This window comes from Sebastes fasciatus, chromosome 15 (assembly GCF_043250625.1).
Source record: "Sebastes fasciatus isolate fSebFas1 chromosome 15, fSebFas1.pri, whole genome shotgun sequence".
Lineage (NCBI taxonomy): Eukaryota > Metazoa > Chordata > Actinopteri > Perciformes > Sebastidae > Sebastes > Sebastes fasciatus.
The window spans coordinates 28,202,920-28,218,121 of NC_133809.1; the positions used below are offsets into that span (position 1 = coordinate 28,202,920).

General features: G+C 41.5%; 1 protein-coding gene across 2 annotated transcripts in view; it reads right to left on the reverse strand.

Moving 5' to 3' along the window:
- Positions 1 to 215: 215 nt before the first annotated feature.
- Positions 216 to 15,202, reverse strand: part of adck1 (aarF domain containing kinase 1) — an 82,445-nt gene continuing 67,458 nt past the window's right edge. For both annotated transcript variants that reach the window (XM_074660768.1, XM_074660769.1), the window contains exons 10-11: positions 3,618 to 3,811; positions 216 to 1,026 (exon numbers count right to left, since the gene is read on the reverse strand). In XM_074660768.1, coding sequence (XP_074516869.1) covers positions 867 to 1,026; positions 3,618 to 3,811 — 354 coding nt within the window. In that variant the 3' untranslated portion in view covers positions 216 to 866. The remainder of the gene's footprint in view (positions 1,027 to 3,617; positions 3,812 to 15,202) is intronic.

The following is a 15,202-nucleotide window of genomic DNA, read 5'->3' on the forward strand; positions in this document are numbered from 1 at the left end:
CATACAGATTCTATAAAGTACACACTATGTATTCAACTATTCTGTTTTGGCATTTAGCATACATTATATATATGCTTTATACAGCGTGGTTACAAGTAGAGTGTCCCTTCTTAGTGAGGAAACTTTGTCAAAGTGTCATTACCTCCTGGAACATGTCAGCAGATACAGTACGTAAAGAGAAGTAAAACAGGAGTGCAATAAATTACATTGTACACTTGAATTTTACCATTTTTTTGCATACTTTTAATTAATTCACTATGAAATGATGAAACATTCCAAACAGTTTTGTTCCGCGTGTGTATTCCAGCTCACAGGAAGTGGATGGATGAAATAAGACAATAGAAATGGTATAGCGTGTCACCATCTTAACAAGGACTACAGGTCATGTTCTACTACAGCAAATATAAATTAAAAATAAATCAGAGCTTTGACACAAACGAACATGAGTATGGAACTATTTCTTGACAAACTAACTAACTTCATCCATCCGCCCAGTACTTCTCTGCAGCATCTCCACATGGTAATGTACCGTACATAATTATACACAAGACAATTGTCCATGTCAATTTCAAGTTTATGGGAAATGAGAGTAAAACAATAAGTATTTATCTTGAGTAAATTAAATACAATAGAAAAGAATATCTCAATACTGCCGACTGACACAAAGACACATCAGTATGTTGTGTCCTTGTATCTGTCCATAGAGGTACAGCTTGTATCATTAACATAAGTGTGTGTGTGTGTGTGTGTGAGAGCACATTATTCAGACTGTTAACATGCAGTGTATTATAAGCCCCCTTGAGAGCCAACAGTTCCAGCATGTTGTTAATGTCCCAGTGGGATGCGCAGATGTGTCCACATGTGTCTCAATGCAGAAACCCCAGCAGAGCAGTGAGCCAGTGTCCCAACGTGGAGCTCTTCAGCCACATTGCCAGTTCATACATGTTGAGTCTCCACAGGCCGAGCCACTCTGCCAGTGTGATCTGTAGATGCTTCCTCCTGGACTGAGCCGTACTCCTCTTGTGCCTGACAGCCAGAGAAGGAACGGGGTCAAAGGTCAGGCACAATTTTAAGGTATTTGGATGAATCATCAAGCATTTTTTTTTTTTTTTTTTCAATTCTGGAAAAGCTGTGAAGACTTGGACAATACTTCTGAGGTGTGAAATAAAATAAACAGCTTAACAGAAATTACATCTTGAAAATGTAAACAAAGAATTGATCTATAGACAATAATTCCTCAAAATGTGTATTTATTTAAATCCTTGTACTTGGGAAACGTCGTATACTTTTAGGTGGCGTATGTGATTCTAATCCAGTACATTTTTTGTCAGATTCAGTGAATGTCTCCTCGCGGTCCTCTGGCTGTTGGTTCTGTCTGAGCGCTGTGTTCATCCACAGTCGGCTCTGTAAATGGGACCGAGCCACTAGGGCTGAACCCAGTCTTATTTCTTACATTAAAAGCTTCAAGTGAGGTTTTCGAATGAAGCCTTGAGACATTCAAGGCTTCATTCGTTATGTGTGAGCCTTCCTCTGTGTGTATGCGGCAGCAAGTGGGAGAGCAAACTGCAGTAAAAATGATCCGGGATCCAGATTTGGGACCGGCACCTCCTTTGTCACTATCAAAATCTGTGAATTAATTTTGTGTAATATTTAATGTTATCTGTTATGTCATTCTTTTATTTTTTCCCATTGAAGTTACTCGTAAATCACTAGTTTGCCTATATTTGATGTATTTTAACCTGCAGCGCACTCTCTCAGCGCTCCTCAAGGACATAAGGAAAGAGGGCGGTTTCTACTGCTGACAGCACATGGACACAGTGTGAGTTGTAGAAAAGGTTCTCCTATACAATCCTGGAGTTGAGGTGTGGGAATGAGGTAACACTGCAGGATCTCCTGGTTCCTGTATTACATTACTACCCATGCCACTACAGTTGGTTAATATTTTATAGGATGTGCTTATTCAGACAAGCTCTACCACTGTCAGCAGTGTGTCTGTGTGTGTGTGTGTGTGTCCAGAGCCCTGTCCTTCAGCCATCAGCTGAGAGCTGAAGTGACAGCCCACATGTCCCCTCTCTCCCTACCTATAGTGGCAAATTTCAATTTCTCTTCCAAAGCTACTTACTTGTCAGCTTAGTTTGTGTTTAGTTCTGCCGGTGTCACCATTCCACTGTGTGCATACATCTCAGAAACTGAAGCATACAGTATTATTCACAGCTCCTCCAGGAGTCGTGTGTAGGTTTGATGTTTTACTGTGGACAGTCATTTAATGGACTGTCTCTATAACTGTAGCAGAATAGTAACCTAACAATGGTCAAAAGACTATTTTGAGATAAAACTGTCTCAACACTCCTACTTCCACAGTCTAAAAGACATTTTCAGAAATCCCTGAAGACCTAAATTTGCTTTAGTTCATTGCTTGGTGGCGTTTCTGCTGAAGACGCTCATCACAAACAAATTCACATCCTAGACCAGGGGTCAGCAACCGTTACTATCAAGAGAGCCATTTTAGGCAAAGAAAAAAAAAAAATCTGTCTGGAGTCGCAAAACATTTGAGCATTGTGATGAAGGTAACACAGTTTATAATCTAAAGTATATAGTATATAAGTCTAATGCAGTGAGGGCCAAAGAGCAAATGTACGACGGAGTATTAGGGCCAAAAAAATCGGAGATTTCCAGAATAAAGTAATAATATTACGAGAATAAAGTCATAACTTTACGAGAATAAAGTCATAACTTTACGAGAATAAAGTCCTAACTTAACGAGAAAAAAGTTGTAATAGTATGAGAATAAAGTCATAACTTTACGAGAATAAAGTCATAACTTAACGAGAAAAATACTTGTAATATTACGAGAATAAAGTCATAACTTTACGAGAATAAAGTCATAACTTTACGAGAATAAAGTCCTAACTTAACGAGAAAAAAGTTGTAATAGTATGAGAATAAAGTCATAACTTAACGAGAAAAAAGTTGTAATATTACGAGAATAAAGTCATAAATTTACAAGAATAAAGTCATAAGTTTACGAGAATAAAAGTCGTAATAGTATGAGAATAAAGTCATAATTTTACGAGAATAAAGTCATAATTTTACGAGAATAAAGTCATAACTTTACGAGAATAAAGTCATAATTTAACGAAAAAAAACAAAAAACGTAAAATTACTCCTTTATAATATTATGACTTTATTCTCGAAATCTCATATATATTTTTTTTTGTTCCCTCAATGTGGCCCTAATACTCTGTCGTACCGTAATACCATAGACCTACAACAATGATAAATAAAAATGAAAATCCACAATAAGCCACTGGAGGGGCTAAAGAGCCGCATGTGGCTCCGTAGTCGCAAGTTGCAGACCCCTGTCCTAGATTAACAATGTGCAGACTCCAAATACAAATAAAATGTCATGTAGCAATAGAAAAGTGCACCGATCTTTGCTTCTAACAATGCCATCTGGTAGCCAGGCTGCATGTGGATTTGTACTTGAAGTCACAATCTATGCAGCTTAAACAGATGACTCACTGTGTAGTGTTTCAGTGTGACTTCTGGTGTGAATTCAGAGCATGACGAAATGTCTCATGAAGATAAAAAAATAAACAGTGTACAGTGTTTCTGACCTGGCCATGGCCCGTATGCAGCAGCGGGACATGTTGATGAAGGACGAAGAAGAGGCTCTGGTCTGTAAGGTGGTCTCGATGCCCCTCAGTAGGTCATTGGTCTTCAGCAGCAGCAGCATCTGCCGGGGCACTCGATTCAACAGCTGGCTGATCTGGGGAAGGTATAGCGCTGCGTTGGTCCGTATCTCAACGTCCTGCCGAGGGAGACAGACAGGAAGACCAATCAATCAATCAGACTTTATTTATACAGCACCTTTCAAACAAGTCAAATGCAATTCAAAGTGCTGTACAGACAATTGACAAAATGTATAATGTTAATGCACACCAAAACAACCAATATAGAAGTTCACTGAATAAGAAACCAATAAAAGATGGGTTTTTAAGATAATAAAAGTTAAATAAAATACAAGGAATAAAAATAACAATAAAAATAAATAAATATAAATTACGAAACTACACAAAATAAGCAGATTATATTAAAATAATGAAATATTAATACAATAAAACTGAATAAAAGAGATAATAATGATCAGCAATAAAATGTTGATTAAATAAAATAGAGTAAAATAAACACTATAATAAAATAAGTATAATCAATGAAACCATAAAATTGAAAAAACACTACATAAAAGCCAGACTAAATAGATGGGTTTTTAGTTTACGTTTCAGTTCCTCTGGAAGGTTGTTCCAGCGGCTAAAAGCAGCATCACCAAAATGTTTTTGTTCTGCTCTGTGGAACAACTAAAAGAGAAGCACCGGAGGATCTGAGGGGCCTTCCTGGTTCATAAACCAAAAGCATTTCTGCAAAGTAGTCTGGTGCAAGGCCATGTAGTGCCTTATAAACTAATACAAGAATTTTAAAATCAATACGAAAACCAACAGGTAACCAGTGTAAAGACTTTAAAGGGGGCATATTGTGCTCATTTCCAGGTTCATACTTGTATTTTGGGTTTCTACTAGAACACGTTTAAATGCTTTAATGTTCAAAAAACAAATTATTTTTCTCATACTGTCTGTCTGAATATACCTGTATTCACCCTCTGTCAGAAACGCTCCGTTTTAGTGCATTTCAAAGGAGCGGCAACGGAATTGCGTTGCTAGGCAACAGCTTGGGTCAATGTTTACTTCCTGTCAGCTGATGTCATTCACATACACTGCAACAGGAAATAAACTGGGACACATTTAGAATGTTTATGTTTAAAACCGTGAAATTGTGGAAATATTGTAGATTTGTGACATCACAAATGTACAGAAATCCTGACGGCTTGTTTCAAATGCACGGTTTTCTGAATACGGGCTGTGTGTATTTCTCTGTGGATTCAGTGTTTTGATACTTTCACTGTATTTATATATCACATAAACCTGCTTTATAATACAAAAGACATGAAAATCTCACTTTTTACAATATGGGACCTTTAAATAGTCTCTTAACTGGTTAGATTATATAGCCTACTGATGTTTTCACTGATTTTGACTGACTCGATCTCTTCTGGGTGGATGCAGCCCACCTTCTCTTCTAGGTACGTTAGGGCAGGACAACATATAATTTGCTTTCATGATTTTTATTATTAGCATGTGAGTCATAATTCTAGCTAACAAGGTGGGGAACAAGCACAGGAAACTTTTAAATGTACAATTTGCCTGATAATCAGATGAGATGACTGGCTCTTTGGCTACAAAGCTCTGATTGCATGGTTGTTTTTTTCCAACCAGAGGAACAGTGGTCAATGAGCACAACACCAGTCCTATTAATCACTGAACACATCAGAGATGTGGGTGGTGACAGGTGGTGATGAGGTCTGGAACCAGGCAAAAAATAATGTGAAAAACATGCTGTGCCAGAAGTGTTTTTAAGATCGTAAAGTTATAGTTGCCCATGTGGACAGCCATGTCGCCATATCTATCTATCTTGAGAAAAAACATACGCAAACATCCAAGTAGAAACTGACTGAAACCTTTTAGTATAGTTCCACGTTTTAAGAAGGAAAGTGTGGGTTTTTAATCAGATACAGAATAATTGAACAAAGAGTAATGAGCACCTTGGACTCATCCGTAAACTCAGAGTACTGTCTGTTGCCCAACACCTCCTGTTGTTTCTTCACTACGCTGAGCTTAACAGTGTCAGACCTACTGACTCCAAAAATCATTAGCCTCCCTATCTGAACTCCCAGACCTCAACAAGGGGGAGCCACAGCACTCATCATAGCAAATTACACTTCACATCGCTGCCGTCTGGCCACAGATACAAGACTTTGAAACGGAGGAGGGCTGCATTAGCAGGAGCTTTGTCCCTTTCTGTCATAGCAGCCCTAAATAAAATACCTGACCACTGCTCATTGAGATTAAAAATCTCTTTTCCTGTCCTGGCCGAGATAGGCTGCAGCACAGTTACACGGTTGCAGACATAAAACAAACACAACAATTGAAAACGAAGACACAGCAAATTACAGAATCAAAAGGTATCAAAAAAACATTCATCAGCATTCAAAACATCTGCAGCCAGATGTGCCTTAATTCCAAGTCTTTTAGAAGCACTTTGAAGACATTCAGTGAGACCAGCTCTCCAAGATTCAGGTCATTTTGTAGCTGATTCCAAGAAGAGGGAGCAGCACACTGAACGCCCTTTTTCCCCAGTTCAGTGTGGACTTTGGGGACAGTTAGTAGGATTAAGTCCTGGGAGAGAAGACGGTAACTTCCCGTGCTTTTTTGAAGGATGTAGGTCCGTAAAGGTAAGATGGAAGCAGACCAAGAATAGCCTTATAAATAAGAATATGCCAGTGGTTCAGTCTACGGGTGGACGAGGCAGACCATCCTACATACTGTACAAAGAGAGATGGTGTGTAAGGGTAAGCATCCGGGTCCTCCAGAATCTGTAAGCCACACTTTATAATAAGATACAAGTTTGAACCGAAACATGTAGAGCGGTGGTATTTTCTGAACAACTTGCAGAATTGATCGGTAATTTTCCAGATATAACAGATATCACTCAGTCGCACTAGAACAGTCACACAGACGAAGAGACCGGTAGAGACATGCTGCCATCTTGGTGGTCCTGTTAGTGACTAACAAGTAGGGATGCACCGGGTATGTATCGGGTCTGATGCTGTGCTCATGTCCTCGTACTCACAAAACGGCTCCGATACAACGGCACTGATACCACTTTACGGCAGCGTGACGTTAACCTCTCGTCACCATCTTTCAGGTGCTATCGCACACGCTCACGCTCCACCTCTTCTAACAACCATGTCATGCTAGCTTGTCGGGGGATCCATATATGGGCATGTAGGGCTACAGGAAGAAGCATGAATGAGTATACAGTATGTACAGTATGTATTTCCATATGTCCAGCATATTTGTTTTGCGTATTTGTATGTTTTTCTGTCAGACGTGAACATGTCTACATTGTGAAGCAGAGATCTAGCGCTCATTGCCGTGTGCGTGGGCTACAAGGCGTGTCTGAACGCCACAAATTGCAGCCAAAGTAGTCCAGGTGAAGGATGAGGGGATTAAAACGAGAATAGTACTGCAGAAATGACGACATAGTGTAAATGATGAAGAAGAAAAAGGAGAGACAGAGACAGAGGAGAGACGGAGGGATGACGTCTGCCTCCATGATAACTACTTGGTCTCTTTGATGTTGAAGATGGCTGCTTGGTGTCCTGCTCTACTCTGCTTCAAAGGCCTCTCCCTGCTGCACATCAACACTATTAGTCATGGAACAAAGTGGACCGCAAGCTTACAAACACAGTCATTTAGCGATCTTTAGACAGAAAGTAAAATCAGGAGGTGTGCAATCTCTACAAGTACAGGACATTACAGGAGAGAACCCAACAACGGTGAAATTACAAGCTAATTGGAAAGAATGGAGAAATACCTCTTTGTATCATCCACAACTCAGAGCAGTTTCATCTGTTTTTTCCGGCCCGAATCGCACTGAATGCCGTTCTTGCTTTTGGCGTGTCATTTGTACGGCATGTGGTCTGTATTGACTGTAATGTTAATGTATCGTCCGCTCAGAGATGGTGATGTAGAATATAAAGTGAGAGAGACTGCTCATTGCGGGTGGGAGGAGAGGTGGACGGGTCCAACACACACAGGACTTTCAACCAGGAGGCTGCTGGTCATGTCCCAGAGTGTTGTTGACTTATTTTGAAGTCGACGTTTGTGACGTGTTTTCTGTGCTTCGGTTATTTTGTTTCCGTGCGTATTTTACTTAGTTTACGTACTTATTTTAAAAGAGATTTTTATGCTTTTTATGTGGATGTCCAATGAGTGCTGATTAAAGCATTACATTCTTCAGTTTGAGCTATATTGACCGAAAAACTTGGTACTTCTGGCAGCTATGGGGCGCAATGCCGCTCAAAAACGTCCTTGTTCTCTTCACTTGTGTTTGGTTTCCACCAGTGAAAATGCACTGGGGTGTCATGGACGAGGATTTTTTACAGTGTAGATTTTACAGTGTTTTGGCTGCCTCAGATATTGAGCCGGAGAGGCCACTCGAGGCTGCTGCTGCTGCAGCGGGGAGGATACGGCCAGTGGGGACCCTCCAGAACCTGAGCTGTCGAGAGCAAACATCGACTGGTGGAGCCTTTGCTCAAATTGCCCTCCGATGCCAACAGAAACAGATTTTTCTGCTGTGATGCGTGGGCAGTTTTTGTCGGATGCTGTTGCCGACGCAACCCAGAGAGCGCGAGCCGTGTGCGTGTTACTATGTATGAAAGTTTTCCTCCTCACTGAGACAGAGGTGTGCCAGAGACCTTCTCCAGCATCCTGAAGATGCAGAAATGAGCAGAAATGAGCAGAAATGAGCCGCTGCTCAGCGGGCCGCTGCACGGCAGAGAAAAACAGCATGTAGAGCCGGCATATTTTCATCTTAACTTGGGGAGTTAAGGATTCATTTCGACCAAACCCGAGTTCCTGACTGTTGGAACAATGGAAACATAATGGACTAATGGTTTCATTTTGTTTCTGTCCAGTTTGAATGAAGTGTGTTTTACGAGTTAACAAGACAATTCAGCCCGTCTTAGTTCGGTGTACGACAGAAACATGAATTCAGAAGGTGTACATTTGAATTTTTCTGATAAGTTGTAAGAATAGTTCCTTAATTGACATTTTGTGAGTTTATTTTTGTTAAACTAACCGTAGTTTCCTTGCGTTGAACAAACAAAGAGTGGGCGGTGAAAACTAGATGTTTGAGAGTGCTCTCGACCACTCCTCAAAAATATTCTCTTACCAAAGAGAAGAGCAAAAATAAGAAAAGATTGGTGAATCCCAGAAATCAATGGGTACTAACAAAATAAGAACAAATCGTGAATCTGAACAAAAATGTGTTCTTATATCGCCTCCTAAACGAAGCCCATTATTTGTCAAGTATTTACATTTTATTAATAAAAATCCAATAATTTCATTTGAAGTTTATTTTTTAAAACAACAATGCGTGCAAACTTTTCCATAGCCCTGTATATGAATAGTGTGAGTGTGTGTGTGTCAGCATTGTCAGAGCTGTCAGTCCAGATAAACAGAGAGCTGACAGGCAAGCACACAGAGAGACAGACAGCTAGTCAACATCCTGACACAGATAAACTCGCTCTCTGCTCTCTGTCTCCTGCCCACAGGAAGTGATGTGAACAAACAAACAGCATCTAGTAGCTCAGAAAGACCCAGCCAGTGCAAGTCCTGAAGCCGGAGAGAGAGCGACAGGTGAGCCACCTGCCAATCACAGCTGTCAATCAGCGCCCACGTTGCAGACATCATATGAGCCTTGTAATATTATTGATGGAGGAACAATTTACATGAGACCAGAGGAAAACAGTTATTGACTTAGCATTTCTAGCGAGAAGGTGATGCTTTCTGACATACCAGTTTCAGGCCACCACTTTTTGCAGTGTGTCCCGCACCGTTGGCACAATAGTCTGCCCGTATCGGCGGCTTTTTCTTCAGTAGTATTGGACATTATATATCATGTATTATGTATTTACATATATATATATATATATATATATATATATATATGTACTGGATTCATCCTCCAGCCATGGCTTGGGTCTTACTGTAAATGGCTCAATATAAATGTGACACTACTTCCTGTATAGGCATTGAGCATTGAGCCCTTAAAGCCCCCTCCAGTGTATTTTGGCATTTCTATGATATTCCATATTTTATTGAATCATTTCCTGACTAAGTTGATTAGCTTCACTGTTTGCCAATTTTTTTTGACAAATAACTTAATTTTGTGCTCAAAGTAAAAAAAAAAAGAAGGTTGTTGGTAAAATGTGAATATGACATATGACTATAGTAGAAGCTGCAGGTGAAAGGTCATCCTCCAAGCTGCAGGTGCACTCGGATGTAGTTAGCTAGTTAGGTGTAGTTAACTAGTTATGTTTAGTTAAGTAGCCCAACTTGCTGCATTAGCTAACTGAGGGTTTTCATTTTATTTTTAGATTCCTCCACCTTAGTTTAGTGTTTATTTTCACCATGAAATTTGTGTGTGTGGTAAACGGGTTCAGTCAACGCAGTGAATTACACAAAATCCCACCGTCAGAATCAACACAACACACTGACTGTCTCTCTCCTTCGCTCTCTTCTTTACTGTTTTGTCTCCTCTAGGAGATAAATTAACAGAAAGCAGCCGATACCGGAGGTTTGCCGGCCTCCAACAGGTCCTAACGACAGGGAGTGCACAACTTTCAGCCCAAAAGAAAACAAGAGCAAAGTCCCGTTAGAGAAATAAACAAATCACAGTGCAGCCCGGTGCGGTGTCGGTGCTGGAGCTGAGGAGAGAGCGGCCGGTGCTGGTGGACGGTGCACCTCCAAAACATCCCGAAAACTGCATTTCAAACAGCGGACCTCTGCAACATGTCTATCCGTCTTCCGGTGCGCTATGGCCGGCATGCGGCGGTGCGGCGCCTCGGTGCAGCAGCAGCCTCGCCAGGAGGAGACGGTGAAGAAGAGAGCGAGTGAGAGAGAGAGTCGGCGTGTTGAGATAATTCTGGTCTCATTTGTGGTCTGATAGTTAGATAGATGAACAGTGAATTCATCTAAACTGGGTTGAAAAATTATGCAGTCTGGTTACCATGGTGATGAATTACATCTGACTATTAACCACTTCCCCATGCTCTGTTTGAGAAAGAACGTTAACCAAAAACCAGGAAGTAAAGCTGGCTGGTAAACATAATTAGCTGATGCAGAACAGTTGCCCATGTAGGAGATGAGGTAGTAGCACAAATCCTTCCTCCCTTATTGTCCTTGAATCATTAGTAACCCCCCCCCTCCCCCAAATTACTTCCCACCTCTCCATGTCTTCTCTATTTACTTAAAAAAAATCAAAACCAATAGTTACCAGGGTAAAGACATAACCCCCCCCCCCCGCCTCCCCAGTCCAAATGACAGGGGGCTGGGTGTTCTGAAGTGCTCTGCTGAGTCCTGCTTGGGGAATAACAATTACTAGCAATTACAGGAGGTTGGTTAGCGGGCCTCACAGCTGTCAGCAGGACACAGAGGAGGCGACAGTGCTCTCATTTGCATCTGAAAGCTTCAATAAGGACATATTGTATTGTGAGTGGTGCGATAAATAGGCCGTGCAAAAGGCAAAGGGAATGCAGTCGGAGGGGTATGGGGGGGGGGGGGTCTGTGCCGGTGATTTTTCTTTTCTCCCCAGTGTATTAGAGAGTCTGCAGGATAATTTCATACAGCAGGCTACAGACATTAGGAAATGGTGGGCAGCGACAGAGGGAGAGGAAGATAGATCTGCTATCACCGACGCCGGTTTTACTCTGCAGAGCGGGGCTAATGCAACTGTACTCAGGACATTAACAAACATACACCTGTTGACTACTAGGTGGTCAATTTTGAGGTTGGAGGAGAAAGTGAGAAGGTGTCCGACGAGCCGTAGTAAAAAGCCTTTGAATTAACTGTCAAGTCATTGTACTAGCTGGATGGCATCTCTAGACATACTGTCACTCATACACCAATCAGCCATAACATTGTGACCACCTGCCTAATACTGAGTAGGTCCCCATTTTGCCGCCAAAACAGCCCTGACCCATCGAGGCATGGACTCCACTAGACCTCCGAAGGTATGCTGTGGTATCAGGCACCAAGACATCAGGAGCAGATCCTTTAAAGGTCCCATATCGTGCTCATTTTCAGGTTCATACTTGTATTTTGTGTTTCTATTAGAACATGTTTACATGCTGTAATGTTGGAAAAAAAACTGTATTTTCCTCATAGTGTCTGCCTGAATATACCTGTAATCACCCTCTGCCTGAAACACCGTTTTAGTGCATTTCAACGGAATTGCAACAGAATTGCGTTGTTAGGCAACAGTTTGGGTCCTTGTTACTTCCTATCAGCTGATGTTATTTTACATCCACTGCAACAGGAAAGAAACTGGGACACATTTAGAATGTTCATGTTTAAAACCGTGTAATGGTCTAAATATTGTATATTTGTGACATCACAAATGGACAGAAATCCTTGAAATCCTTGTTTCAAACGCACAATTTCTGAATACGGGCTGTGTGTATTTCTCCGTATATTGAGCATTTTGATAGTTTAACAGTATTTATATAGCACTTAAACCTGCTTAAACCTTGCACTTAAACCTTGCTCCCACTGGGTCAGATTTTTGAGAACAAAATAAATTACCATAACTATGCAGACGACACACAAATTTATATAACTCTATCACCAGGAGACTACAGTCCAATACAAGCACTGAGTGAGTGCATTGAACAAGTCAATAATTGGATGTGCCAGAATTTTCTTCAGCTGAACAAAGACAAAACTGAGGTCGTAGTTTTTGGAGCCAAAAAAGAAAGATTAAAGGTTAGTGCTCACCTACAATCTGTGATGTTAAAAAGCTCAGACCAAGCCAGAAACCTTGGTGTAGTCATGGACTCAGACCTGAGCTTTAACAGCCATATTAAGACAATTACAAAGACAGCCTTCTATCACCTGAAGAATATAAGAAGAATTAGAGGACTGATGTCTCAGCAGGATTTGGAAAAACTAGTCCATGCATTTATCTTCAGCCGACTTGACTACTGTAACGGCGTCTTTACCGGTCTTCCTAAAAAATCGATCAGACAGCTGCAGCTGATTCAGAACGCTGCTGCTAGAGTCCTCACTAAGACCAAGAAAGTGGATCACATCAGTCCAGTTCTGAAGTCTCTACACTGGCTGCCTGTCTCTCAGAGAATTGATTTCAAAATACTGCTGCTGGTTTACAAAGCACTAAATGGTTTAGGGCCAAAATACATTTCTGATCTTCTGCTGTGTTATGAACCATCCAGACCTCTCAGGTCATCTGGATCAGGTCTGCTTAGTGTCCCCAGAGTCAGAACTAAACATGCAGAAGCAGCGTTCAGTTTTTATGCACCAAATATCTGGAACAAGCTCCCAGAAACCTGCAGGACCGCTCCAACTCTCACTTCTTTTAAAACAAAGCTTAAAACTTTCCTGTTTGCGGGTGCCTTTTATTCTGACACTGCACTATAACTTTTACTCTTTTGAGTTTTATGCAATTTTAGCTTCTATCCTAGCTTTTATTTTTAGCTTGTTTTTATTTTCTAATCTTTAATGTTTTAATGTTTTTATGTTTTTATAACTGTTTTAATTATTTCTTGAATGTTTCTGTAAAGCACTTTGAATTGCCCTGTTGTTGAAATGTGCTATACAAATAAAGCTGCCTTGCCTTGCCTTGCCTTGCCTTATAATGTAAAAGACATGAAAGTCGCACTTTTTACAATATGGGGCCTTTAAGTCCTGTAAGTTGCGAGGTGGGGCCTCTGTGGATCGGACTTGTTTGTCCAGCACATCCCACAGATGCTCCATCGGATTGAGATCTGGAGAATTTGGAGACCGGGTCGACACCTCGAACTCGTTGCCATCCACATGATGTAAAAGAAAACGTGATTCATCAGACCGGGCCACCTTCTTCCATTGCTCCGTGGTCCAGTTCTGATGCTCACGTGCTCATCGCCATCGTAGGCGCTTTTGGCGGTGAACACGGGTCAGCATTAGGCACCCTGACCGGTCTACGGCTACGCAGCCCCATACGCAACAAACTGCTCCTCCCTGTGTGTTCTGACACCTTTCTATCAGAACCAGCATTAACTTTTTCAGCAGTTTGAGCTCCAGTAGCTCTTCTATTGGATCGGACAACACGGGCCAGCCTTCCCTCCCCACGTGCATCAATGAGCCTCGGGTCTGACCCTGTCGCCAGTTCACCGGTTTTCCACTTTTGGTAGGTCCTGACCACTGCAGACCGGGAACATCCCACAAGAGCTGCAGTTCTGGAGATGCTCTGACCCAGTCGTCTAGCCATCACTATTTGGCCCTTGTCAAAGTCGCTCACATCCTTACGCTGGCCCATTTTTTCTGCTTCCAACACAATGTCTAATATATCCTCCTCACTGCCAAGTGCCGTTGTACCGAGATAATCAATGTTATTCACTTCACCTGTCAGTGGTCTTAATGTTATGACTGATCAGTGTATATATTGAACAAAGCCTGAAGCTGTGAAGAAACCACATGCTGTCTGATTCCAGATGTTATTGTCCTGACGCCAGGCTACCAGAGTGGTTTGTTTAGGAGACAGTATTACTATCATGGCTCACATGGCACATTCAGCATAATATGCTGACATGAAGTGTCCATGTTTGTTTCCACTTTCTGGCCCTTCCATATTATTTGGCAGCAGGTCACACATATCAGAGCGGAGCCTTCTGAAGAAGTCTATGTTGACTTGGATGCTTTTGATGCCTGTTCAGGAAGTGGAAATGCATATAATACTGAACGTATACCAAGACAACATGGTAAACATGGAGGATGTGTTGAGTTTGAGAATCAGAAAAAACGTGACTAAATATATGTTTGACTTGTCAAAACACTACCTGGTTACATTTTAGACTAATGCCTTTGTTTTTAATGTTTAGTGGAGAAACATTCATTAAAAAGAGAAATATCCCCGCGTATGTGAAAAAAAAGGCACCGAAAAGCCACAGCTCTAAAAGCACTCAACATGTGCTTAGTGCATGTGATTGCATTAACACTAATGGAATGCATCATCAGTTGTTAGAAGCAGGACTTGAAAAAAAATTATCCATGCATAAGAGAGTGAAAAGAGGAGAGAGAGAGAGAGAGAGAGAGAGAGAGGACGAGAAGGGAGAGCAGAGAGGAGACGTCGGGAGGGGACAACAAAGACAAAGCAGAGCAGAGGAGTGGTGGACGGAGGACGTCTTCTTAACTCCAGAGTGCTACACAATCAACAAGTGTGTTCAAGTAGAGGACACTAGAGTGGAGTCTGCCTAATGGTGTGTGTGTGTGTGTGTGTTTGCGTGTGTGTGTGTGTGTGTGTGTGTGTGTGTGTGTGTGTGTGTGTGTGTGTGTGTGTGTGTGGCCTAAATTGATGGAAGAGCTTTCATCTCAGCTGAAGTGGGAGACAGAGGGAGGGAGAATAGCACATCTCACTTGCACACATTCTCACACTGGAATATAACTATTATGGTGATGAATGCATAAAAATGCACATACACATACACACACACATGCACACGCACACACAGACACACACGCACACACAC